This window comes from Puma concolor, chromosome B1 (assembly GCF_028749965.1).
Source record: "Puma concolor isolate L17-30 chromosome B1, mPumCon1.1.hap2, whole genome shotgun sequence".
Lineage (NCBI taxonomy): Eukaryota > Metazoa > Chordata > Mammalia > Carnivora > Felidae > Puma > Puma concolor.
In genome coordinates, this window is record NC_141670.1 from 201,382,213 (window position 1) to 201,410,006 (window position 27,794).

A 27,794-nucleotide genomic window follows, 5' to 3' on the forward strand; every position below is an offset into this window, starting at 1 on the left:
CGAATCCGTTTTATGGAAATGATTTTTATCAATAACCATCACCAATCAAAACAAAATAATACAAAAGCAAAGTTCCCACAGATCCGACTTGACGATTAAAAACCCTCACAGCCAACTTATCTTCAGGCACCCTGTCACTCTTTCACTCGAGAGCCCTCAGTGAGTAGCCTCCCCAGGCCAGGCCAGGCATGGTGCCACGTAATGGGCTCGGGTGGTGCGACGGCAGCCCTCTGAGAGCATGTGGGTTACACGGGCCATGACGGTGAGCAGGGGACCCACACAGAAAGGAGCCACCAGCACGGCCTGCGGGAGCCAGGGAGTCTCTGGAGAGCAAGCAGCATCCTAACTGGGGCTGGAAGGATAAATCAGTTTGCTTGCCAAAGGAGGGCAGGGAGGAGGGACAGAAGATGTAGGGTTCCGTGAAAGACGTTCTGGGCAGAGAAGTCAGCGAGCATTAAGGCATGAGGGCTTCAAAGCACAAGGCCTCTTCAGAACACAGACGGAGTCACGTATGGTCAGAGCAGAGATCCACAGGGACCGACCAAGAGGCAAAGGCCGCTGTCCAATCACGAGCCTTGAATGCCATGCTACGAAGCTCTGTTTTGGTAAGACATGGGGAGCAAGAGAGTGGTAAAATTTCATGTATGTTTTGGGCAATGTCTTCTGGGACAAGGTGAGGAAAGAACTAGAAGGAGGCTGGACTACACTGTGAGGGTCACACAGTTATTTCCCTCAAGGTCTTTTGCTCAAAGTAACTGGCACAGGGCAGCTATCCGGCAGGAGACGAGGCTGTACTTGACTTGTGGAAATGAGAACAACTCCCATCTGACTGACGTTAATTGGTCAAAACCTCCGCTGAGAACCAAGAACTGAGGCGGCGGCAGCAAAAGCCCGTTCTCACTTGACCCGGGGTGCCTGTTGAGTCTCAAGTGCCGGGGTCCGCTTGGCTGGGGAAGCAGAAACGGGCGCCTCTCCGGCTGGTGGCTGGGAGGCAGAGTGACCGCCACCCGGTGTGGACGGTAAGTCACACGCGGCCAGAGCCCACTCTTCTTCTTCAGGGCCGGCTCTGGGCACCCCTCCTCCCACACCCCTCCCCAAGCCTGGACTGCCTGCCTTCTCTGTCGTCCCTTTCTGGGATCCAACGCAAAGCCTGCTGAGAAATCCGCCACGTTGCCCCGGTGTTCAAACCTTGCTGCGGCTGTGGGGGGCGGGGCAAGTCACCCAGATTCCCCGGAGCCTCAATTTCCTCTACAAAACCACATGCTCATACTTAATATTAACAGGGAGGATCAAATGTCGGGGATCAGATGAAATAAGGTGACACACTGGTAAAGACGCGGTAAACGCTTCACCGGAGGTAACAGTCCAAATGAACACATGCGAACGCTTGCCCTACAGACACCGATGCATTTTGTTCTCACAACCCACCAACGTAGGTATTCTGAATTTGTCCACTTCACGAGTGAGGGAACGAAGGCATAGAGAAGTCAAGCAATCGTCCCAAAGTCACACAGCTGGTAAGTGGCAGAGGGGGGACAGGGACACAGGCTGCCTGGCGTAAGGTCTGAGCTCTGAGGCACGACGCTGTGCTACTCGATGGCACCGTTTCCCCTTCTGAACTTGCTAATTAGTTATGAGACATCTTGATGAAACTGGCTACCTTTTCGTGTTTCCATAGCAACCAGCCTGAGTCTTCGCTCCTTGAGGGCAGACTCTCTCTCTCTCTCTCTCTCTCTCTCTCTCTCTCCTTGCCTCTCCTCATTGCCTTGCGTAATAAACAAGTAATTATTTGCCGACAGGTAACACATTAACGTATCCACTTAGTATCCCCTGCAAATGCTTCCACTTGTTGGCATTTACAATTTCAAATGCGTCTCACCAGCGTGGGGACAAGTATCCGTGCAGGCCCGAGACTGCTCTCTGGAAAGACCTGTGCACAGGCTCAGCCCTGGGCTGGTGTCTGGGAACTGGGACTTTGGGAGGGTTCCCGCAACCCTAACTGCTAAGAGTGGCTCCCTGTGCTTGAACCGTTGTGCAAACAGTGTGGTTCATGCGGAACACGGGCTTTCCTTCTGGGAGTCTGGAATTTTGGTAAGTGCCAAGCAGAAAGCGCCTTTGTGAGCAGCCCCCCAGTAAAATCCCTGGGCCAGTGAGCTTCTAATAAGCTTCCCCAGTGGCCAGTTCACACGAGTGGTCACAAGTCACATCCTGTGTGACTCCACTGGAGGGGACCCTTAGAAGCCTGCTCCTGGCTTCCTCTGCACCTCGCCTGGGTGCCCTTTCCCTTTGCCATCTGCTCCGTGCCCTCTCACCGCAGCAGATCTCGGCCCTGAGTCCCACAGGCCCTGCTAGTGCAGCACCGAACCGGGGCTGGCGCTGGGGGTCTCGACACAATCGGAATTAAGAAAAGCTGCCGCCCAATAGTACGTACTGTTACCTTCTGAAAGAACACCCTCCAGTCTTCTCAAGACCAGTTCAGAAGTGGTCAAGAGTTGAGGCCCGGACCTTCACTCCTCGCTCATTTAAGAACCCTGTCTCAGGCTGGGCAGCTGGAGGGGAAGCAGTTTTGAGTCCCTGTGCCCCACAAGCCGGCACGTGCTCCTCCAGGGAGGACAGCTCGGGGGACAGACACGTGCCACGGGAGATACCGAAGCGTGCCTCTGCTGCTTCCTGGCTGTGTGGCCTTGGGCAAGTCATTTAACCTGCTGGGGCTCTAATGTCCTCACCTGCCAAAGAGGGTTCGTGACAGCGCCCGGCACCGAGCGGGTGCCTTGTTAGAAGGGAGGTGCGTGCCGCGGGTGAGCTGGGGGGGGGGGGGGGGGGGCCTCACTGGCTGCTGCGCCCCAGCTCCGGTCTCAGGAAAACACTCTGAGAGACCACGAGGAGCGGCATGGGGGAGGCGGCAGGGAAGGGGGGCGCAAAGAGAAAGAGGTGAGATGGCTAAAACTGCGCCAGCCTCACAGGGTTATCTACACAGGGTGGGCGTGCGTGTGAATTCTGAACCACACAGCCTGGGCTCGAACCGCAGAGCTGCTACCTCCTGAGTTCCCCACAGCCGCCCCACAGCGGCCGCCCCGTCCGGAAATCAGGGATAACAACAGTACCTGCCCTGTAGGGCAGCTGCGAGCTAGCGATGAATCTGGTACCGTGCCCAGCACAGTCAGGGCTCAGTAAGGCCTGGCTATGGCATTTTCCGAGGACACCCGAGCTCCGTACGTTGTAAAGCATGAAGACTCCACAAACGTCCGTTGTCGTTATTACTATTATTAATTACGGAACACCAACAGAGACAATACTCACAGTCTCTTCTTATCCACCACTCGCTTAACTCGGATGGCTCTTTGTTCTGAGTAAAGTTTACAAACTCCTGTTGTAGGGAAAACACCAGAACAGAGACCATTTAAAACCGCTTGTCAGGCAAGGGTGTCACGAAACATCATGAGACACTATGGTCTTCAGCTAGCAAAGCTACATCTTGCATCACGCCTATCGTGCAATGCCACATTTGACCCTTAAAAGAAAATGAAATACTTTTCAAGTAATCTTCAATGAAATCCAAAACGGCGCTCCTGTGCTCCTTCACTTGCTGGGAGTGTATCTCCTTGTGGGCTGGAACAGAAAAGGACAACAGTCAGGTCTCCGTATTCAATTACACCGAAGAACAATTCATCAGCTTCCTTAGAACAGTTTCTCTATTGAAAGTATTTTTAAAAATACGGCTATAAAACAAGCCTTCTGTCAAGTGCCATTCCATTTGTAAAAGAGTAAGATTTACTGGGCTTCGCACGAGCAAAAGATTAAACCTGTAGAACAACTACAGTCAAAGAATTTATGGTTTATTACAGCACGCAGGGCTCGTACTCGATGTGGCTCACTTCTGGAGAGCTGACCCCGTTTGTACTGACAGCATCCAAGGCTCAAGCTGACCTTCAAGGAACATGTTTAAATCAAACTCAAACCACACACCAGCCGGCCGGTCGGTGCTGTTTTCCAGCTTGGAATGCTCCGTCCTCCCCCTTTGCCATTCACGTTCCAAGCGCCCCTCAGACCTGGAGGTAAGCCTTCCTTCTCAAGGAAACCTTCCTGGACTGTCTTAGCCACAAGGATGCCCGGCTTCTGCAACTATCACGTTGTCTTCGAGTCCATGCCATCCATTGTGGCAGGACAGCTCCCACTCACTGGGAGACCGGGTGCCTGCGGCGGGCAGGCCCTCTGGCAGCACTTAGCATATATTACTGCTAATCCCAAAGGCAATTTGGAGCTCTGTTTCTTTCTTTCTTTCTTTGAGCACAAAGAAACCGCCACAGTTCAGTCAACAAGAAGCCCAAGCTCACACGGTTTGGTACCTAATTGCTGATTTTATTCACAATCATGTATTTTCTAGGTGATTTCAATGAATGTACAGGCCCTTAGGGGGACAGGACATGAATCACGTTTTTATTATACGGCTGCGTAACCTGAGATTCCCCTGAGCGATTCAGCGGATCCGTGAGACTGCACACAAAATTTTGGGTGTACGTGTATTTCTCGGGCAAGAATGCCCATAGCTGTCGTCAGACTCCAATGGCCCTTCAGGGCTGTGATGGAAGCTTCCCAAGTAGAAGTCAGTGTCAAGAACACAGCAGTCATCTGCCCACTCTGAACTTTGGGCTATTTCATGCAATCTGTATCCGTCTAAGCAGGCTATGAAAGAATCCAGGAGGATATACGATTTGGGAAGCTATCTCACTGCCTCGATAAAAGTGAAACATCAGTGGAAGCAAGTGACTAATAACCCAAGGGCCAACTACGGCTCTAAGCATGGGCTGAATTCAACTGAATTCTCGTAACAACCCAAAGAGATATGCCCTGGCACTGTCTCCATTTTATAGACGAAGAAACTGAGGCCTAAGGTGGTTAAGTGACTTGCCAAAGCCATCTGGGCAGAATGTGGTGGGGCTGGGGTGGGCACATCAGCCCCCCCTGGCTCCACAGCCCTCCTCTTCGGCACGACAGTTGGATCCCAAAGTCCAATACTACAGCTAGAGCGCGGAGATGACCCTCTTCCGTCCTCGTCCACGTGCCTCGACCACGGCCCCCTGAACGCCACACACAACACAGGCACGCACACACCATCCGTCCGCTGTGCCCCGGCACCCTTACGAAATGTTTGGTTGTGCCTGGAGAGGTCCTTGCTACCCCCTCCCCGACCCGCGTAACCCGAACCACGGCCTCTTCCCTACTTTTAACGGCTCAGGTTAACACGCTGATCAAGAAAAGAAGAATTTTAAGTCCTGAAACCTACACTTGAGCAGGGACACAAGACAGAGCGTCAGCCGGCTGTGCGCACGAGCCTCGTCCGATCAGTCGCGCTGGCGGCTCAGAGCACCTCACCTTGTGTTCGCAGTTGCTGAATCGCTTCAGAGCAGGTCCTCATGAACGTCTGAGCGTCCTGGTCTATCTGGTCTCGCTCTGTGTCTGTCATCCTCCCGTACTCAGACATGATGTGGCTAAAAAGAGAAAAAAAAAAAAAAAAGGTGGGGAGGGGAGACAAAATGTTAGAGCAGCAGCAAATGACCGCCACTGCTGTGTGGACGGGGAGGGAAGGGAAGAGAGAGCTTCCCTGCGGACGTGACATTTACGCTGAGACCGGAGGTGGGGAAGAGGAACTGACCAGGCTGTGAGGTGGGAGAAACAGGGGCTAAATAGCGGAGCCAACACCGGCGAAGGCCGCTAGGTAGGCAGAGCTTCCTGCAAAGACCCACCTGCAGCCGCCAGTCCGGCCAGGGCGAGGCGAGCAGGCCTTGGCAGGCACGTGGGCTCTCGCTTTAAGAACAGGGGCAGCTACTGAAGGCTTTCCCCGTAACACGAGGGCAGAAGTCAACGAACGTCAGGAGGCCTGTGCCGTGGAGGCCCTGCGGGTGCGTGTGAAAAGGTGTCAGGCTGCCGTCTTTCCACACACCGTCTCGGAAACTCACAATTAAAGGGCTTTCAGACCATTTCATTTCCCCCTGATACTAAGTTAAAAACTCAAACGTGACCGAGCTGGTGAGGGCGCTCGCCTGCGATAACCCAGCGCCGTGAAACTCAAAACGTTGTAATTCTAGTACCTCGCTCGTCTTCCTAAGAGCCGGGCAGGGGTGGCATTATTATTAATACTCGAATGAAACACTCGAGACATTATCACTGAATTTAGGGTCACAAAATATCAGGTCAAAAGGGACCTCGGATAATGTGCAGACTCAGTTCATTCCGTCCCCATCCGCTAGCCCTGCCAGCCACTCATCCTCACCGGGGATAAAACACCAAGTCCCGATCGGCCCGGCCTGACGTGTGACCTACTTCCTGACACTCACCCTCCTGCCCTGCACCCCGCCTGCACCGGCTGCTTTGTTGCCCCCGATCAACCACGCGCGCCCCCGACCCTGCGCGGCCTGCCACGTCCGCATCCGGCGGGTGGTCTTCCCGCAGCCGTGCACGCGCCTCCTCCTCATTCGGATCTCTGATCACAGCCGGCTTCCGTGACCACCCCCTGGCTCACCCCGGCACCGCCCTGTCACCGATTCTCAGCGCCTGTGCTGGGGATTACGCTGCTGTCTCTGAGCTCCAGAGTCACCTTCTGCTCCGCTTTGTGACACAGGCTGGGACACTCCGGACCGCACTGCTCCTCCCCTGCCATCTCCTCCTCACCGGCTTCCTTGGCCTCACGCACTTACTTCTCCCCGAAGCAGTGACGTCTCTCTCCTCCCAGGAGAACGTCAGCTTCACAAAAGCAGGGATTTCATCTTTTTCCTTTCTGTTTCCCCAAGACCTAAAACGGTGTCCCGCACACGGTAGCTGAACAGGTAGTTTTGCGCCAGACTCTACTCTCAACGCCTTACGCGTATTTCGTTTACTTATTTTTGATCCTTGCGATTCATCCATTCGTTCACTTTTATACTAAACCCCATTGGCTGGCACTGCGGCAGGGGTCAGGGCTCCAAAGCTGAACAAGGCTTATTTCTGATCCCCGCACAGGGCAGGCACCAGGCCACAGGTACCTGGGGAGGAGGAAGGGGCACGAGAGAGAAACTGCGCTGGATGGTGTTGGTCTGCAAGTGGACAGTGGGGCCCAAGGGGGGAGAGGTCAGTTTGCGCAGGGCGGTGCCAGGCGGGCACGGCGGGGGACACTCCCACAGGGGATGGCGAAAAAGACCTGCTACAAATCCCCAGCCCGCGGGTCAGTGCCCGGATCACCACACGACAGACGGTCTACGCGAGGCTAATCTGAGTGTGGAAGGGAAAACAGGAGTACACCGGGCGGTCCCCACAAACTGAGCGTCCACGCTATGGGGCTCTCGGGGCCTCAAGTCGCTGCAGGGACACGTGCACGGTCGGTGTCTCCACAGTGAATGTAGAGCAATGTCGACACTATTTCTCAAAGAAACACGGACAGTGTTTCGATAAATACACGTTCACTTACAACTGTGCTGAACCTGCAACAGCTACTTCTCCAGCATCGATAGGTTTCCCCCCAAACACAACGACCACACAAATACTCCATCCGCTGTCAGCTGCAGAGGAGCCCTTGGGATACAGAGGTTAGGGCCTGCTGGTGCAGCCACGGGAGGATGTGTTGTTTTTTTTTTTTTATTCTAGAGAAAGAGAGAGCGAGCACACAAGCAGGGGACAGGGTGCAGAGAGAGAGAGAGAGAGAGAGAGAGAGAGAGAGAGAGAGAATCTTAAGCAGGCTCCATGGTCAGCACAGAGCCCGACACGGGGCTCAATCCCACGACCCAGGGATCGTGACCTGAGCCAAGATCAGGAATTAGATCCTCAACCGGCTGAGCCACCCAGGTGCCCAAGGAGGATGTTAAACAGAGGAATCTGCACTTCGTGCAGGGCCCTCTGCGGTGGCTGGCCTGGAGGCAGATGAGAGCAGAACTGGGTGGCCTGGTCATGGCTATGGGAAGACATGAAGAGACCCCAGGCTGAGGCCACGTTGGTGGGGAGGAGGCACAGCAGGTCCGAGAAAGACCGAACAGGCCGAGGACTGACTGGACGTGCAGGGATGCGGCGAAGCCCAGGGCGCCCAGCACAGCAGGCATGGTGGCGGCGGGGGGGGGGGGGGCGGAGGGGGGACAGATGTTTAGGTGGCACGCGGACCTGAGGACATGACAGGTGAGGACACAGAGCCAACTTGGAAGAAAGTTCAAACTCCTGTTTCTCTGTGATAATTTAAAAAGAGCACCAGCTACATAATGGCCATTTGAAACATGTCCGTCAAAAGTGATGAAGGCTTGCTGGTGCCACATTAAGTATCACAGTAACAAAATTATTACTATTTTGAAAAGGTTAACTATCTGGTAAATAAATTCCAAAAAATATATATTCTCATAGGACACATATAGAAATTCATCACACTTTAATTTTATTTACTTCCTTTACGAGGTACAGCGGGGTAATTTCATTACAGACCTCAATTTACCGAAATATTAGATTCAATGAAGGGAAACCATGTTAGGTATATAGGTCTGGACTAGTCAATTTACTTCAGGGGGAAAGGAGGAAGAAACTGGGAAGTTTATTTACAGGTTTAGAAATCTAAAAGAATATATGTATTTTTTTAAATTATTTGCTTGATCTGTATGTTAAAAAGGGGCAAGTTCAAAATCACAGAATACTGCTGGCACTCTGCCCATTACTTTAATATGCAGTTAAATGCTTCCTGAGGGTAAGGAAGAGAAAGAAGAGTGTAAATGATTTTCTACTCTGTTTCAAAGGTTACTGAAAAGGTACGGACAAACGTTAAAGGCTACAGTCTTATTTTTGCTATAAATATTACATAGGGGCAAGTACAGAACCCTGTCCACAGTATACGCCCAACAGACGGCACGGAATTACCTCATTAATGTCTGGGCTTCAGATGTGAACACAGACCCTGCTCTCAGTAAACTACATCATGATGGGCAACATCCACGGGCTCACATATATGCTCGCACATCACAAAGGCGAACGGTTATGTAACGCCTCCCGTGCATGAATACAACTCATTGTGTTAAGTGCTTCGCATATGTTTCCCCATTTATTTCTCAAAACTCTAGGAGGTGGGAACTATTACACTTTTCATTTTACACACGAAGCAACTGAGGCACAGAGGGGTTAAGTAACTTGCCAAGGTCACACAACTAGTAATTGGCAGAGCTGGAATTTGAACCAAGGCATCCTGGCTCTTAACCACCACCCAGGGGGTCTCTCGTGTCACAAAAGGGAAGAGTTCAGAAGACAGGATGCTTTTTTCCCACTAGTTGACGGGGAGGAAGGCGATCTATGAACCAAATCTTGAAAGGCAGGATGTGGCCATGGGGAGACCAGAGTGGACACTCTTACTAAGTAACGGGATGGAATCAGGAGACAGCGAGCCTATCTGGAGAACAGTCAGCAGTTCGATTTGGCCAGAGCACAGAACAGGTAGAGCTACGAGCTCTTGGTGGGTCTCCAGTGCCAGCGGAAGTAGCTGCATTCTGTAGCCCATCGAAGGGCTCAGCCTCGTGAAGATCAATGTGGCAGTATCTCATTAGATGGAATAGAGGGGGAAGATCAGTCAACGGGTTATCGAAACTAGACAGAGAATCCTGCCTTATTCATCTCTGTCTCCCTACGCTGTGTAAGAGGCAGGTGCTAGTACATTTCTGCCGGGCTGAAATTTAAGAAAGGGGCACTGGGCAGGGTGTGGGTGATGGCAAGGACTGGGAAGAGGTAACGGATCTGAGACATAAAGCTGTCAGGGACGGAAGAGATGCTGGAGGCACAGCCTCATCAGCTCCGGGGATCTGGGGCCTGGGTGAGCAGCAGACATTAGTAGAAAACACAGAGGAGTGAAAGAGCTGGAAGTAAGGAAGGAAGAAACCGCCATTAAGGCTGGTCCTTATAATGCAGTTGAAAAGGACAGAAGTACTGATCTGGAGACCAAATGTTCCATGACCGACACTTTGTTTTGAAAAAAGGAACCAGGGCAAATGGGCTTTTAGAATCATTTGGTGATAAAATCTGAGGAAACTAAAGGAGATTTTAAGTAACAAAGGACGGCTTTCTGATGTTCTATGCTCTTGTTTTAAGGAAAAGGGAAAAGTCACTGTGACATTCAGTATCGTGGCCACAGACTGCGGCAGGCCGGAGGCCACAACCCACGGCCGACCAACTGAAAGGGCAGAAGACACGGTGCCATCTAGACGCTGTGGAAACAGGCCGCTTTCCCGTGACGGGCACTCGAAAACCACCTGTTTGCCCGGGTCTTGTCGAACTGATTCGACCATTTTAATCCTAACCTCCAGAGGGCCACTCAGCAAAGTCTGGCTCCAGGAAGGAGGCCGGGGAGTGGGAACGAGACCGAGGACAGCGGTGGCCGGTGGTAAGACCAACAGTTAACTGCACACTGTTTAGCTGAGTTTAGGAACAAGTGGAAATCAGACAGACAGACATCACAAGACTGGCTCCATCAGGTGGGTCCCAAACGGTGCCGGGCAGGTGTGCTCCACGTGCCTTCCCTCGCTCCTTCTCCGCGCCCCCCCCCCCTCCGCCAGTGCTCCTCAAGCCGTCCTCAGGGTGAGCGATAACTGCTTCCCGGTTTTGGAGAATGCCCCCAGGCTCCCCCACTCCTCCCGGCCTCCTCTGCTGGGCCCGCAGACACTACCTTCACTCCGCGTCCAGGGTGGATGGCCACCTACCAGCTCTGCCCCACCTGACACCAGGGCAGCCCCCGCAATGCTCCTTCTCGCCCCTGCACCATCGACCATGTGCGCGCAGCGCCTAGTCGGGGCCAGCACAGAGCGAACGCTACCTATGTTAGTTACCCAATAGCATTTTTCCCCCGTCTACTGGATCTTTCCCCCAAATGTGGCATTATTCTCCCATTTTAAACAAATAAAATGAAACAAAACCTCTCAATTCCATGTCTCCTAAGAATGACTGCTAATTTCTCTCTTCTTAAAGGTGAAACTTCTCCAGTAAGTTTGCACCCAGGTCCCCAGCATCTGGACCACTGTTTCTTGACCCCAATCCAAGGAGACTTTACTCTCCTCGCTCCCAGGGCACCAGCGGCCCCCACAGGGGCTCAGCCCTTACCCAGTTACACTGCACACACTGGGAGGAACCGGGGGCTTCCCCTCCCTGACTCAAGTGTTCTTCCTCTGGCCTCCACGACACCACCCTCCTGATTTCCTCCTACCTCACCCACTGCTCGTTTTCAGGCTTTCTGTGGACACCTCTTAGCCCCCTGAACACTTAAAGATGGACATTTCATGGCCCAGTCCCTGAAATCTCTCCACACTGCCCGCTGGGTGAGTTGGTCTGGTCTTGTGGCTTTAGCGGTGCAAATACCAGCTTTATGCCCACAAGTCCCAAACTTCTATCTCAGCCCGAACCTCTCCGAGAACTTGAGGCACGAATATCTAACCGTCCAATCAGATGTTGAATTTGTGTCACGAATGTGCCCCACCTTGAGCCCCTGCCTGCTCTTCTCAAACCCGCTCCTTGACTCGACCTTCAGAATATTTCCAGAATCTGTCCTCTTGTTATCACACCCACTGCTCTGTCTCTGGTCCACGATGCCATGACATCCCTCGCCTGGATTTAACTGGAGCCTCCTTGGAGGTCTGCTGTTCTGGCCTCTCCTAACACAGCAGCCATACTGATGCTGTTACAAAGTGAGTCATGTCCTATCACTCGTCCTTACCAGACCTTCCAGTGGCCTCCCCCCCCTTAGAATAGAAGCCAAGGTCCGTGCAAAAGCTACAAGATCCTTAAGATGGCCTGTAAGATCTGGCTCCTGCTGTCTCTCTGAGCTCATCCTCACCTAGGCCCCAACCCTCCTGCCCCATCACACCAGCCCCCTTGCTGCTCCTGCAACGTTCCAGACATGCTCCTACACCCGGACCTTTATACTTGCTGGCTGCCCTCTTCTGGAACGTTCTTTCCCCAGATATTTACATAAACTGATCCCTTCTTTTAGGTGTTTACTGAACGTCCCCCTCTTAATAAGGCCTGCCTTGACCTACCCTAATAAGACTGTACCCTTTCTGACGTTTCTAGCCACTTTCCCCTCCCCCTCCTCCTAAAAGCACTTATCCTGCTCTAACACTCTGTATCGTTTACTTTTTAATTTTGTTTATCTGTCTTCCCCCACAAAAATCTAAGTTCCCCAAAGGCAAGGACTTTTTGCCTGTTCACTGCTGTATCCGCATCATCAAGAGCAATGCTTAGGATCTGGCAGGCTGATAGATCGGCGCATCACAATCAAATACTTTTTGAACGACCCGACTCGGTGCGTGAGGCTGATGGCAGAACAGGCTTGATATACAGCTGCATCTGTGCTCCTCAGGAGGCCCCCTGCAGAGCCCTTCCAGAGCCTTCCCTGGAAAGCTTCAGGGGCAAAGGCAGTGACTGCATCCATCCTAGATGATGGGAGAGAAGGGAGTAGTGAGCCTGGGCCTCTCAGTCCCGGGCGTCGGGTGAGTCTCCTCTCTCCTCCCTGCGCGAGGCACCTTCCCACCCCCTGACCCCAGCCCCTCACTTTCTGGGGCAGAGTTGGAAGGACAGAAGGAAACCCCTCGGTTCTTGGAAAACAGATGGTCCTACTCTCAGCGGAACCTGGACCTCCCTGGCATCTCATTTTCTTAGCTAGTTTGGTTTAACCAAGGTCACACCAGGTAATGCTAACAGAATGTGCCCTTCGGAAGGGGCACTCCATCCCCCCAGCCCCTCAGGCAGAGCGGGGAAGGGAAAACAGGAGCAGGGGGGCCTCTGGTCTTGTGCTCCTCCCCAATAGAAACTAGAAACACTCTCATCAGAAACGGAGGCGAAAAGGGGTCAGGGACAAATAAACAAGAAAGATACCTCCAAGTGAACACGCACCCCGTGGGTGGAGCGGATCTATAAATGACTAATTCCAAGAACATTAGATTAACATCCTCCTACTCTCTATTTTGATTTAATGGAAACTCGGCTCAGGGAAACTGAAAAGGTCTAAAGGTTAATTTGATAAGACTGATTACTCAATTAAAAGGTGATGTTCCTTTAGGAACATTACCCGTTAACCTTTCGAGTTGGAAATTGACAGTATGGTTATTCTATTAGTAACAACAGAAACCAAGGAAGTTTTCCCCCCAAGTGGTATTGTTTTGTTGCCAAGACATTGCAGAAAAGGTACATCTACCAGAAGTGGAAACATTATTTTTAATTAAAATCATTCAAGAGATCCAGCCAGAGGCTACCTCATTGCGTGCTGCTCTGCTCTAGTAAAATGTCATTACTAAAAAAAAAAAAAAAAATTAAATGGGTCAATAAAGTCTGAGCTCTACATTATGGAAAAAATTACAGCTTCCTAATTATGTCAAACTAACATAGCTTTATGGGTCTGAAGGCAATTTTTCTTTCAATTCCATGATCATACTTCATCTAAAATGTTCCTGGCCAAGGCCAGCACACTGGGAGGCAGAAGTGGTCAAAGGCAGGCCGTGGACGGTCTACACCGTCAGGAGGGGGGGACCTGCTGGGGGACGACAAGGGCGGCCCTTCTCTATCGGGAGAGAACGCATGTCACTGAGGGGATGCCTACCCCCTAGTCCTAGGTTCTATTAAGAACAACAGAAACCAAGGAAGTTTTCCCCCCAAGTGGTATAGTTTTGTTGCCCTCATGCGGGAGGGCACTTCACTGGGCACGGGCACGAACACGCACACGCATCTAGCCACGGCTCTGTTCTCTCTCTCCTCTCCGGGATCTGCTTGCTTACAGAGAACAGATGTCCTGCTGTCTTCCTCTCTCTCCTGTGCTATAAAGGGGCCTGCCCCGCTCTCTGTGCTCCAGCGCCTGTGACCGTTCAGTGGCGGTCATGGCTGAGCGAGTCTAATTCAGGAGCCTTCATTCAACAAGGCCGCCCGCCCTCAGACCTAAGCTCTGCCCGCCCCCCTGGATTTTTACCGGTGATAAAGCTGGTAACTCGTCCATCTCATCACGTTCACCTGACTCCTGCATGCCATCTCTCTCTCCTTCCCTCCCACCGCTGTCGGGCAGGAAGGAGACGCGTGTTTTTTATTAACTGACCACCCCCCCCACAAGTTCATTATAGGTCCCACGGGGTTCCAACCCTATTGCCGTTCCCCAGGGGGCTTCTATGTGCCAGGAGCTTGCGCGTCTCACGTAATCCTCACGAGAACATTATCCACATTTTACAAAAAAGAAAACAAGCACAAAGACGTGAAGCGAGCTCTAGCCACTCACACAATTAACACTGGGCGTCCGTGGGACTGAACTTGGGTGTGCCTGACCCCCTGAGCCCACGTGCTTTGCAAGGGACGCAAACGGGTAGGACTGGAGCCCAGGATGCACGTGGTGGCAAAGAGCAGCTGCAGCGGGGAAAATGAGTCAAAGACTGAGTTTCCACAAAGGGGAGACGGATGAGTCGGGACCAGGAAGCCTCAGGGGCCAGAGCTCCGACACTCAAGCCACCCAACCAGTAAGTGGCAGAGCGGGACCGGCCCCCAGAGATCTGGGATGTCCATCTGTGCATCTGCCGCAGAGCAGCTGGGAAGGAGGGAGCCGTGGGCCAGCAGCTGGCTCTACTGGGCGACAAAGGGAGAGGGCTCGGAGCCGTCTGGGAACACGGATGCACACTGTGTGGGAGCTGAGCAGAAATAAATGCCTTTAACATCACTTTTATCGTCAGAAGTTGAGGGGCGTCTGGAGGGCTCAGTCGGTGGAGCGTCTGACTTTGGCTCAGGTCATGATCTCGCGGTTCCTGAATTTGGGCCCTGCATCAGGCTCACCGCTGCCAGCACAGAGCCCGCTTCAGATCCTCTGTCCCCTCGGCTCTCTCTACCCCTCCCCGACTCACGCTCGCGCACGCGCTCTGTCAAAAATAAATAAGCACGTTTTTTTAAGAAAAGGTGAAAACGATTGCCAAGTTATAGAGCAGCACCCTTTACAATCATCTCGTAAATGCATGGAAATGCACTGCATTTCCATTATACTGTCTTGTATGAATCTCTCGACTAGCTGGTGAGGGATCATCAACCCCTCTGTTTAGAGCAGGGCTCTGCAAACGCTTTGAAAAGGGCCGGAGAGTAAATACATTAGGCTTTGCAAGTGGCACGGTCTGCCGCAGCCCTTCACTTCTGCTGTTGTGGCGCGGAAGCAGCCAAAGATAATGTGCAAATGAATGGGTTTGGTGGTATTCCAATAAACTCTATTTGTGGACACTGAAATGTGAATCTCGTATCGTTTTCATATGTGGTGAGATCTTAGTCTTTTCTCCAAGCTGTTTAAAAATGCGAAAACTATTCTTAGCTCACAAGCTGTACAAGAACAGGCAGCTGGGTGGACTTGGCCTACGGGCGGTAGTTCGCTAAGTCCCGGTTTGGAGAAAGACAGGGTTTTACAGATTAAATGACTTTCTCAGGTTCACAGTGCTAATAAGGGAGTGGGGTGGCTTGAACTAAACCGACATTTAAAACATCTGCCTTGTTGGATGCCTTTTCAAGGCAAAGGGAAGTTAACAATGGATTTCCAGGCAAGGCCTCTATAGCCACTTATGTGACCTAAGGGGTCAGGTACAAAGGGAGGAGCTAGACAGAGAGGTTTATGCCAGTTTGGTTGAGTTTCCCAAAATGGCTGCAGCTTCCACTCTTGTGAACTATCAAATCAGTACTGGAGACACACACACACCTCGGGAAATGAGATTTGCACTGCCATCTAGTGTTGAGCTGTTACTTTAACTGAGAGCTTAAAAAGAAGCTCTTCTTGGTACTATGCACTAAGAGTGAGAATTTTACGACATTCCAAAACCATACGAACAAAGCACATTTAAAAGTATAAAATTACTTATGATGTCATTTCGCACATCCCATCCAACTTTCTCGTGAATTCACACAGTAGGCCTGAAGCGGAGTCCCATGGCGGACAGTCCACCCCACTGCCAGGTATGAATGGAGGTCAGGAAGCACAGGAGACAAGGTGTCTGCCCTGCAACGCTCCTGTATCTGTTGAGAGCCGGAGTCCATTCCAGAAACCATTTTGGAAGGCTCAATCAAAATGCTTTCTCTCTTTTAAAAAAGCAAGCTAACCAAACCCTCTCTAGATGCAAGAAACGCACCGACATGACACGTTTTACGTGACCGGCAGCGTTCCATCGTGGGTTCAGTAAGTCCGTGCTGAGAGGGTGGGTCTCGCGTGTGTCTACGTGTTTCCCAACGTGTGTGGCACCAACACAGATGCAAACGTGTGGCAGCATCGATCCTGAAGATCGTGCCGTGGGGGGCACTGGGACTTGGAGGGTAGAGAAGAGCCTATCTTGGGGACGGGCGGTCCTTTCTGCCACCGACACCACGGCCGAACCGATCTTCCCCACGGCGACTCTGGGTGAGTAAGTAAAAAGTAAGGGCAAATGCCTCAAAAGGAATATAGGTATGGAAAAGAATTCAGTCACCAAAGCCATGGTAAGAAGTATGCACTTACCTATAAGCATTAATGTAATCTTTCCTGTGTTCCAGGAGAAAATCTCTCAGTTTGCCAATGTGTGAAATCTAGAATGAAAAGAAAGCAAACTGTTAACATGGGGGGGGGGGGGAGGGGGAGGGAGAGAGAGAGAGAGAGAGAGAGAGAGAGAGAGAGAGAGAGATATGGATATGTTACACTCATGTGTAATTTAAATTAATAGAGGATGGAATGCAGGTTATAGAAAAATTTTGAAGCCACAAACGGGACGACTTCGGTTTGGATTCTCATATGTAGCTGAGCCTTGAACAATGCGGGGTGAGGGGCGCCAACCCCCACACAGAAAATCTATATATAACTTTGAACTCCCCAAAAACTTAACTACTAGTAGCCTACTGCTGACAAGAAGCCTTACCAATAACATAAATGGTCAGTTCACACATATTTTGTATGTTATATCATATACTAAATTCATACAAAAAACCAAGCTAGAGGAAAGAAAATGTTATTAAGAAAATCACAAGAAAGATGGGGCGCCTGGGTGGCTCAGTCGGTTGAGCGTCCGACTTTGGCTCAGGTCATGATCTCATGGTTCCTGGGTTCGGGCCCTGCGTCGGGCTGTGTGCTGACAGCTCAGAGCCTGGAGCCTGCTTCAGATTCTGTGGCTCCCTCTCTCTCTGCTCCTCCCCTGCTCGCACTCTGTCTCTCTCTCAAAAATAAATAAAGATTAAAAAAAAATTTAAAGAAAACCATAAGAAAGAGAAAACCCACTCACAGGACTATACTGCATTTATCCAAAAAAACAATCTGCACATAAGTGAACCCAGGCAACCCAAACCCAGGTTGGTCAAGGGTCATCTGTTGTCATTAACTTGTTGGTTCACTTTCCCAAAGTCGCCCCTGAACCTGTAAGTGTTGTGATAGATCTAGGATGTTATGAAGAGATGATCTCTAAGGAACTTCCAGATTAAGTAAGATCATGCACGTCTAACACTGACACAACACATGCTCAACAAAGGCCAATTCCTTTCCTTATGTGTCTTCTAAAAGTACAGACAAAAACTGCATCTTCCAAGTGTTCTGGGGACGGAGTCTAAGGCTGGAGATACCAGGTGGGGCCCTGCAGAGCAGATAGACAGGTGGGGCCCTGCAGAACAGCAGATTTAAAAGCTTCAGAGGCAACGGCAGATTCCCACACAGCAAACCTCCATCTTCCCGATGGCCTACTTCCACGGATGAACTGAAAGGACACCAGGTACAAAGGACTGCCTCTGTGACGGCTGGGAACTAGCATAAGCAAACCCTACTCTAAAGCACCTACCGTGTGCCCAGGTACTGCGTGTGGAGCTAGGGATTAAAAACTAAGTAGAATGAAGTAAAAAGAGGTGGGAAGAAGTCTAGGATCATGGTCGACAGGGACAAAAGTGTCTCCAGAAGGAGAGACTGATTAACCAGGCTGGCGGCCTGCTTTGTCCTTGGACCAGCGCTCACTCGTTTTCCTAATGCCCCTGCTACCTCTTCCAGACACACACAACCCCGGCCTTGAAGGGTCCGCTGAACTTTCATCTTTTCCATGACAGTTTTTCTGTCGAGGCCAACTCAGCCTGTTTCTCGCTTTGCTCTCAACCTAAAAGCACTTCTGCATGCCACCCACGTGGCACCAAGTCACTCACGGCCACGGCCTCTGCTTCCCTGTCGGAGAGCCGCACGGGCGGGGGCCGTGCAGCCCCCACACAGGTCTCAGCGCCACATGGGGCACGGGGCTGATCGACGAGTATCTGTGGAACGAGAGTATGTCTAAATACAAAGATAGTATTTATCACAAAGAAAACATTCAGCGTTTGTCTGGAGACAGGTCAACAGGGGATCGGTTCGGTTTCCCACAGGGTCTAGATAAATAATAAATCTGGTTCGGAAAAGGACCTTCAGGCACGTGCAGAGCAGGAATCACACTGAAAATGAAGCGTGGCCACGGCATTCGCTTCTTTGCCGGGTAACGACCCAGGGTTGAGAGTCTGTCCGCTAGCCCTGCCCTGTTAGGTATTTTCACTCACACCACCTCGTTCTCTTCCCTGCTGTCCTGCTGTGGGCACTCGCGGCACTGCTCTCCGACGGGAACCAGTGTGGCAAAGTGAACCTCACGGAAGCTAAGGGACTCACCCACCGTTACCCACTTAGCAACTCAGCCTGTTTCTCGCTTTGCTCTCAACCTTGCCAGCGCGTGGCAAGGCTTACAGTCAAACGTAGGACCACCGGAGTCCACGTCCGACCTATTTTCCTGTACAACACAGCTCCCTTCCTCACACTCTTATTCCTACTTTTTCCACCTCAGCTGCCTTACAAAATCTGCCTTTTAAGACCGTTGGGGAAAATACTCAAGAGAAGCACAAACGAAGTGTTTACTGCACCACACGTTAGGAACTGATCACGTTACCGTCCTGTTTTCAAACTCGCAACGGTTTCTGTCCCCTTGCCCAGCCACTGCCCACCAGAGGCGAGGTGAACGGCGGATGCTACAGGACATCTGGTGGTGGGGACTTCTGGATTTAAAACACGCTGCAGCCAGGGGCACCCGCGTGGCTCAGTCGGGCAGCCGGCTCTTGACTGTGGCTCAGGTCACGATCTCATGGTTCATGAGATTGAGCCCCGCGTCAGGCTCTTTGCCGACAGCTTGGAGCCTGCTTGGGATTCTCTCTCCTTGTCTCTCTCTCCCCTTCCCTCCCTCTCAAAAATAAACAAACATTTAAATACACTACAGCCAAAAGCAGCAGTTCCAAGGCTGATTTGCCAAAGGGCAGCCAACAAGTAACCTCCAGGCCTGAACAATGGAGTCAAGTCCAAACTCCCATAAAGCACTCAAGGCCCCTCACAGTCCAGCTCCACAAGTCCCGTGTGGCCTCAGTCCCTGCCACACTCCCAGTAGGCGCCAGGCTCCAAGTCCCAGAGATGCCCAGCACGCACACCCATATGGTTCTCCTTTTCCCTGCAATGCCCTGCCCACCTTCCCTCCTGCACAGGCTTCTCCTCCTTCCCTCCCTGTATCTGCTCCACACCCCCGGGCACAGTCAGACCCCACTCGCCCACAAAATGTGGCACCTTGACCTCACCCCTTCCTTCATGACCTCCCTTCATGACCACAGTGACTGATTTCAGACCAATTTCCCTTCAGTAGATGGCAAGCCCCTAGAGGGTGATGGGTACCTTTCCCTTTCCTGTGCTTATCAGGCACAGTTCCCGGAGCAACGCAGAGCCTCAAAAACTGTTACTGAATGTTGACGAAACAGTGGGTACCGGAGAAGCCCTAAAGAACTGTGTTTGCTGTTGCAGGTACAAAAATGCCACCCTCCCCCTGCAAAGGCTTCCAAGTCCCGTGAATACGTTCTGTTAGAAGGCAGAGGAGAATTAACATAGCACATGGAATTCAGGTTCTCATCAGTTGACCTTCAAATAGGGAGATTATCCCGGCTCACCCAGTAGGAAGGCCCCATATAATCACAAGGGTCCTTAGATGTCGAAGGGGAAGGGCAGGAGGGAGGGCAGAGTGAAGCAGTGGGAGGAGGACTGGTTGCTCTGGAGACAGAGGAGGGAGCTGAGGACGCAGTTGGCCTCTACAAGCTGGGGAAGGTAAGGAGACAGATTCTCCCTTAAGTCTCTCCAAGAAAGAACGCTTCCCTGCCCAACCTTGATTTCAACCTACAAAGTCCCGTCTTGGACCTCAGACGACAAAACCGTAAGATAATACGTTCTTGGTGCTTTAAGTCACCGGGTTTGTGGTAAATTGTTACAACAGCAGTAAGAAACTAATACAATGTGTCCTAATTTAAGCTGCTATAACAAAATCCCACAGGCCGCGTGGCTTAAACGACAACACGGTCTCACAGTATTGGGGGCTGGGAAGTCCTGGATCAAGGTACCAGCAGACGTGGTCTGGCGAGAGCCCTCTTCCCACGGCGCAGAGAGCTGCCTTCTTAACGCACCCTCACGTGGTGGGGAGGGGTCATTGCCAAAGACAGCTTATTATATTTCAACAATTCTATTATGGCTCTTGTATTTCCAAATTTGCAGGGGTGTGAGCACTTGTATGCTTTGAATTGTGAATGTTTCCACATCTAGTGGTAACTTTAAAAGAATCACTTCTGTGTGTGTCCAAAGAGAACGTCCCTCACTTTTAAAAGGAGAAAGGCCATTCCGGTGTCAAGTTTGACAAGGAAATCGGAGTAAAATGGAAATTTTATTGCCCCATAAAGATCTAAACTAGTGTCTTAGTCTTGGTATCACTGAACGACATGGAGGGGGTGAGGAAGAGTCTCGGGAGAAGGAACAGGTCACTGGAAAGGTCTCTGTGGGACCAGGTGAGTGACAAACGCAAGGGCTGAAAACAGGGAGTATTCCGGGGACTGAACCATGTGGTGGGGCACATCACAGCCTTGGGCAGGTGAGGGACACCCCATCTTCACAGCTCTGTGCCTTCGTGACTGCTCCTGCTCTGCCTAGAGCAGCTCTCTTCACCCCAACCCCATGCCACCAGAAGAATCCCTGCTCGTCCTTCCAGGCTCCACTTAAATGTCACCTCCTCCGTGAAGCCTTCCTGAACACCTTTCTTAGTATTTTACAGATACCTGTTAGCACTTTCCATTGAACATAACAAGTATTTATCTGTGACCCCCCACTAGACTTCAACTGAGCCCCGTGAGGTCAGGATCTATGCCCTGTTCATTTTTGTATCTCCAGTAGAGAATAAATGTTGGAAAAGGAAAAGGTGGGGGGGGGGGGGAGTTTGTGGGGGGTTGGAAATCCAACAGAAAGAGCTTCAAGATCTGAGAAGTCCTGACGTACAAGTTGGGTCAAAAAGGTATCAGACCTGTCACAAGATTGTACCTACACAACCGAGTGAACCAACAAAGAAAGAGGAGCACACCGGCCGTCTGTGCGTGTTTCTCCTAGAGTCAGCACGTGCGCCCAGAGGGGGCAGCGCAAGCACTAAGGTCCGAGGATGCACACCCTAGCACGCTTCGCAGGAGCCGGTCTGCTCTCACAAAGCCCGTCACCTTCCAGCTGACTGATGGCCGGCCCACCGCGGAAGGAAGAGTTTTTATGCCCACCGGCTGTGGCTTGACTACACGGCTACATTATATGAGAAGCGTCCACTGTCTCTAACATAAAACGTAGTTTAAAATGAGACGTGAACTGCAGGCCGAGAGAGAAAAGGAACACAGGAGGTATTTAATATCTGATGCATTATGATTCACTTCCCTGTTTTTAAAATCCTTCTCTTTTAGAGAAATACACTGAAAATTTACCAATCAAATAGGACACCTGGGATTTGCTTCAAAACCACATGGAGAAGAGGGGAGCATCAGACGAAGCAGGACGGGCCGCGGGCCGGTAAGAGTTGAGGATGGGCACACGTGTACCTGCAGCTTCGTCATGCATCCTGTCTGCTTGAGGGAGTATCTGAAATCTCCCTTGATAAAAAACATTTTGAAACATCTCCCATTTAGCGCTTTCTTCCCTTAACACTTTTAGTCATTTTGTGTGATTTTCTGCTGTCCACGCTTGAACCAACAACTAAATTCCACACACAATCTCTACCGGCTTTATTTCTAAGTACTTGCAATCTTTGCTTAGAATTCCATTTATCAGGGTGGACGCCCCTTTCAAAATCCAAAACCGTCACCGAGAAAAGACGGTATACCAGGCTTTTCCCAGAGCTCTTCCCATTCCCAGAGCTGCGTGCACTGGCTCACCTAATTCTCCCAGGCGTGACCACAGGGGACAGCATCACGCCTATTTTACAGGTCACAACACGGAGTCAGAGACGGGACAGACCACGTGCTGAGGGACACCTCGGGGTGAAGTGTGGCTGGAGCCCTGGCGTTCTAAGTATCAGGCTTGCGTTCTCAGCCTCCAAATTAAAGCGCACATTGTGGACAGGTCACAACTGCAGTTTTCCAGCACAGTATCCACAAAGGGATGACTGGGAACCGAGAAGAGCATCCGAGCGAGTAACGTCCAGCTGTTCCTTTCTTCTCAGATCCCGTGTTCAGCAAAGCACCACACACGTGACTACAGCCGACGGCGACCGTCACTCACTGAGCACCAGCCATGTGCACCAGGCAGTGCAGAAACTGCTCGGCACGGGCTGCCCTTTACTCTCCCCAGAGCAGCCCGATGAGTTAGACATGACTGCTGTTCCCATTTAAGCAACATGAAAACTGAGGCCATGCAAGGTTACAAGGCTAGTAAGACGCAGAAGGGGGTGGGGGGGGGGGGGGCGTTGCACCTGGATGGCTCAGTCGGTTAAGCATCTGACTCTTGCTTTCAGCTCAGGTCGTGATCTCACGGTTCCTGGGTTTGAGTCCTGTGTCGGGCTCTGCACTGACAGTGCGGAGCCTGCTTGGGATTCTGTCTCTGATCTCCCTGCCCCTCCCCAGCTCGCACTCTCTCTTAAAATAAATAAATAAACAAAACAACAAAAAAAAAGACACAGAACTGAGACTGATCACAGGTCTCTGTGACTCAAAGGCGAAGTCACTTATCCTGTATTATTCTGTCAAAAGACTACTAATATTTAACTTAATGAAGTTTGACATCCTTCTTCCAAGTAACAGAAGCTGGGTTTCGTGTGAGAGTATTTGTGTACAACGTTGATCTTAAAAAACGTGTTTAACTACAGCGGATACAGAAAGATCTGCAAGAAAAGCTTCCACACACAGCGCTCGTTTTAAAAGTCACCTATATGTTACAGTAGGAATATTCACATATCGGAAGAGAATGTTGCCACTGGCTCCAGCCGTCTCCTCCCGGGTCGGCTGCTGGGTCTCGCGTTCTGCGACACGGCAGGCTTGGAATTGGCGAGGCCACCCGGATGTCGGGGGGAAGGCCCACAGCCATGAGCAAGGAAACAGGGCGGTCAGGAAGAACAGCAGTCTTCCTGACGCTCAGCTCATCCTGAGCTTCCTTCAATCCTTAAACAGCCTCAAAATATGGCTTAAACGTACAATGAAGGCAATTTCCCCAACGGCTTTTCTTCCCTGCGTTTGAGTTCCCCTGCATCCACCTTTAGCCCCGGGCGGACATGGGCAAAGGAGTCGACTCTGGGCACATGACTGCGGGTCTGGGTGGAGCAGGGCGGGCAAGAGAGAGAAGGGCAAGAAACCCAGGGGGTTTGGCAGAGACTCCTGGGTTCTGACCTCTGCTTTGCCACCCCCTGCTGAAGGAGACTCTGCTCCCCCACTCCTGAGGCTTCAGGTGCAGGGAGACTCCAGTGGGGCCAACACCCTGGCCTCAGAGGGAAGAGGAGCCACTTAACTGGTTTCTGATTTGGAGAAAGGAGAATGGGCACGCTCGGCTCCTTCTCGCCCTCTCCGTTTTTCCCATCAGCCAGCCAGCCAGCCAGCCAGCCAGCAGAGGGGGGATATTCTGACCCAAGCTTCCCCCATGTTTCACTACAAACCTAAAGCCAGGCTCCCTGTGTGGATTTTCATGTTCTAACTCCTGTATTTCTCTTTCAGGTGGCTCCAAAATTGGGCTGAGAAGAAAGGGGTGCTTTTATAGGCTCCCCTGAACTCTTAACCTTGCCAACTGAAGTTTTGAGCAAGTCGCTTAATCTCCCTGGGCTTCGCTACAAAGAGAGGGTGGCGAATGCAATTTCTAGAAAACAGCAGCAGCACGAGCTACCTGCCAGCTTTTACCAGTGTCGGTACTACCCGTCCATTGTCTCATTTGCTCCCGACGGCCCTGTGGGTAGGCTCCATTATAATCCCAGGTCACAGATGAGAGGACATGGAGGGTACACATCCCACGTAAGTGGTTCAAAACCAATGGGAGACTGTGACTCCCAAAGCAAGTGCTCTCCAAGTCCACCCAAAAGATGACCCCGCCGTCCCATCCGAGCACGGCAGGTCTGTGAGGCTTGCTTTTACCACGAGTGTAGAAGGAACATTTTGAGATCAGAAGTACCCAAAGCTGAGCCGAGCTGTTCCGGTTCAAGGCCTGGTCTCCAGCTATGGGACAGCACAAAGCTAACAGCCACACTCCAGGGTCGGCCAGGATCTGGCCTCTTTAGGAAGTTGAGACTTAATCAAACAAGTGATTTGAACTGCATTCTGAAACTACAGGTATTCATGTGGCCCGTTCCTTTCTTTCTCTGAACATAAATTCACTTTTAAGTGGCTATATTTAAATAAGACTAATTCCCAAAATCATCAAGATGTTGAAATTCTCTATAACCCATCTACCATAAAAAGTGTGCATCCTAATCCAGATGCATTTGACAGGGGAAAAAAAAAAAAGACTGTCACATCACCGTCCTTGTACATACGAGGTTTTACCAGGAGGGACCAAACTAAACCCCTAACATCCCAGCGTGCACACCAATGAAATCCTGTGAGGTACACAGGATTGTACCTGGGTGAGCCTGGTGTATTCTGGGTGAGCCTGGGCCGCAGACATGGATGGTTTCCCACAAGCATATTGTTGAGCATGGAGGGGAAAGCAAGGTCGCCCAAAGCACATACTGCATGATGCACTTATGGAAAAGATACCAAATCATACTTAAGGTTGTACACATACACAGAGAGGAAGTCGGAACACTGTTCTTCAAAATACTGATGGTTGTCTGGGTGGTGAGATTTGGAGATTTTGCTTTTTTCTTAAAACCTTTGTGTACTTTAACATTTTTCTATAATCAGCATGTATAATCTTTGCAGCCAGACAAAAAATACTTCTGGACAAAAAGGCAAATCTTCCCACATACTTCCTGACAAAGTACACAGGGACTCCCCATTACCGACAAATCAGGCCTGATTCCTTAAGCCCGAGGCCCTGGGTGTCCCTCTCCCTGTGGACATCTCCAGATTCGAAGCCCACCCCCCACCCGATCCCAGTCTTCTTGCCCCAAGCCCTCTGCTCAAGTCTGATGCCTCCTAAAAGCCTTCTCTGCCACTCCCAGGCCAGGTCAAGGCCCTCTCCTGCACGTGGATCTCTTTCAGAGACGTTAGCATCTTGTGAAATGTTTTCGGGTCTATCTGACGTAAGCTGCTCAGGCGCACGCCTAGCCCAACGCGGTTCCCCGAGGGTGATTCTGTGTTCCGAACCAAACCCATCATCTACCCCTTTCAACAGCTAAGAGTAGGGTTCAACCCCGTAGCGCGGCGGCTCATACTTCCCGTTATCCACTAGATGGCGACCCAAGTCTTACAGCTGTAGTACTAACAGGAACTCTAAAACACATCACCACGTTTTCCCAAGGGCTTTTAAAATTTCTCTGGTTCTTTGTTTTTTGATCTAGAATCAAAGCATTATCAAAGGTTAACTGTTCTGTGCAGGCCGAAGCTGAGACGCCATTGTCTGGACATCTACACGTGCGCTCGGATGAGCCCAAGTCGACGACGTGCAAAGACCGCGCTGGAGGCAGGTTGGGCACAAAGGGAGCTCCAGGGGCAGGAGCATGGCTGCCATCTGCCATCCCAGGCGGCAGGCCCAGCTCTGTCTGGGTGGGTCGCCCACAGAACAGTCCTGCGAGCTGCTCCTTCCCGGGGACTGTGTAAATTACCCAAAGCGAGATACACCGTAAAACAAAAAGCCTGGTACAAAACGGTGGGATTCTTCTCAAAGGATGGCTGCCTTTTAACTGGAGAGAGTTCAAAGCGGTCACAAGTGTCCTTTGCTGGTCACAGCAGTGGTTTGACTTGCAAGCCACCCCCCACACTCCCCCCCCACCCCCCCCCCACGCTAGGAATTCTGTTCTGCTGGCACTCACAACACTTCCAACAAAGACCTGATTGATTATGAAACACTAAGTACCGATTTGCATAATTTGCCTCTGCAAGAAACAACCATTGTTCAAGATTAAAGAGACTCCAGTAGGTCCCTCTGGCATATTGTAAAAAGTTCCCTGTAACACAAAATCATTATTTTTGTTTCATTCAATCAGTGGACACAGCTTGCTGTTCAGTTTAGTATGCAGCCAAAGGCACAGCCAGAACCACCGTTGTATAAGTGTTTGCCAACTACTGATAAGCTAACATGATTTTTCACAAGGACTGTGTTCCCAAGTTTAATTTGGAGGCCCACTAACTAAATCTGAATCCACTCCCTTCAGCCATAATTGAAAATGCATCGATACCAATTACAGCTACAAGTTCAGAACCAAGGCGCCTCTGGAGCATGGCGACCCTGCTGCAGTCACGCTGTGGGTCCCTGTGCCAGAGAGGCTCCCCGCTGACTTGTCACCCACAAAAGAGCCTGGCAACGCCACAGAAATTCCACTGGTGCCAGGTCGCAGCAGCTGGTCTGTGAAGGGACTGCATACATGAAGTGGCCCTTTCTTGCTTCCTTCTTTTCTTCGGCAACTGTTTGGGAAGCAAGAGCCACGGGCTGGGCCCCTCCCAGCACTTCCCCCCTAATTTCTATTGCATGACACCACCCTTGGATGAATGCAGGGTACTGAGGGGTGACAGTCACCGCGGGAGTGCTGGCCACTCTCTACCCGTCCTCACAAACTCCTGAGGAAGCTCCCTGCCCCTGCCCTTCTCCAAGGAACCAGCAGTCTCCCTCTGCTTCCTGGGACCCCACGCTCTCTCCCTCTCTCCGGGTTCTCCTCTTAAGCCTCTGGCAAACTTTTCTTTGCCTTCCTTCATCGCTTCCTCTGCCTTTGCTAACCCGTGAACCTTACTCAGGCTAGACTCACTCACTCCCACCCCCAGCTTTATTTACCATCTACAGAACACTCCCACCCAGCCTCTGCCCTGCTCCTGTGTTCCAGGTGAGCGCATCCAACCTCTCCTGTGGGTCCGCTGGTGCCTCAAGAGCAACATGGAGTGTTAATTATCCAACCACTCACATTCAACCCTCCTGGCCCCCTTCCTGTTCCCCCAAGGAGAAAGAGCCTCTCTCTTGCTTCCTCAAGATAGAAAGTCTCAGGGCTGCCCTCTTTTCTACCCCACAAATTAAACTGGTCAGGCAGGCCTATCCATTCAACTTGCTCAACATCCGCCAAAGGAACCACTGGCCACCCTCTCCTCGGCACTTCCTGCATCACCACCCCCACATTCCAGAGGCGAAAAGCCTTTCCCTGAAGCAGCCTCCTCTTCTGCCTCTGCACTTTGGCACCTACTGTTCCCTCTGCCTGGAATGTCTTCTTTCTCATCTGTCTTCTACTCAAATGTGCTGGGCCCAAGGAGGAATTAACATGGCATTCTGGGTTCGCTCCCACTTTCTCTGCAAAAAGCCTTCCCTGAGGCATGCTGTATCTGTTAGTTGGACGTTATATACATTACATACATTGTACATGCATGTATAAATATATACTTGTAAACATACAAATGTTAGCTCCATAGATAAA

The 27,794-nt window shown here is 51.2% G+C and overlaps 1 protein-coding gene across 7 annotated transcripts in view; it reads right to left on the minus strand.

Moving 5' to 3' along the window:
• STX18 (syntaxin 18) overlaps positions 1 to 27,794 on the minus strand; it is a 121,275-nt gene that overhangs the window by 34,169 nt on the left and 59,312 nt on the right. For 5 of the 7 annotated variants that reach the window (XM_086705458.1, XM_025921539.2, XM_086705461.1 and 2 more), the window contains 4 exons: positions 16,469 to 16,536; positions 5,374 to 5,489; positions 3,532 to 3,609; positions 3,301 to 3,367 (listed from right to left, as the gene is read on the minus strand). In XM_086705458.1, the coding sequence (XP_086561584.1) occupies positions 3,301 to 3,367; positions 3,532 to 3,609; positions 5,374 to 5,489; positions 16,469 to 16,536 (329 nt within the window). Of the gene's footprint in view, positions 1 to 3,300; positions 3,368 to 3,531; positions 3,610 to 5,373; positions 5,490 to 5,744; positions 5,874 to 16,468; positions 16,537 to 27,794 lie in introns of those variants that run through there. The other 2 variants (XM_086705463.1, XM_086705462.1) reach the window with 2 other exon arrangements.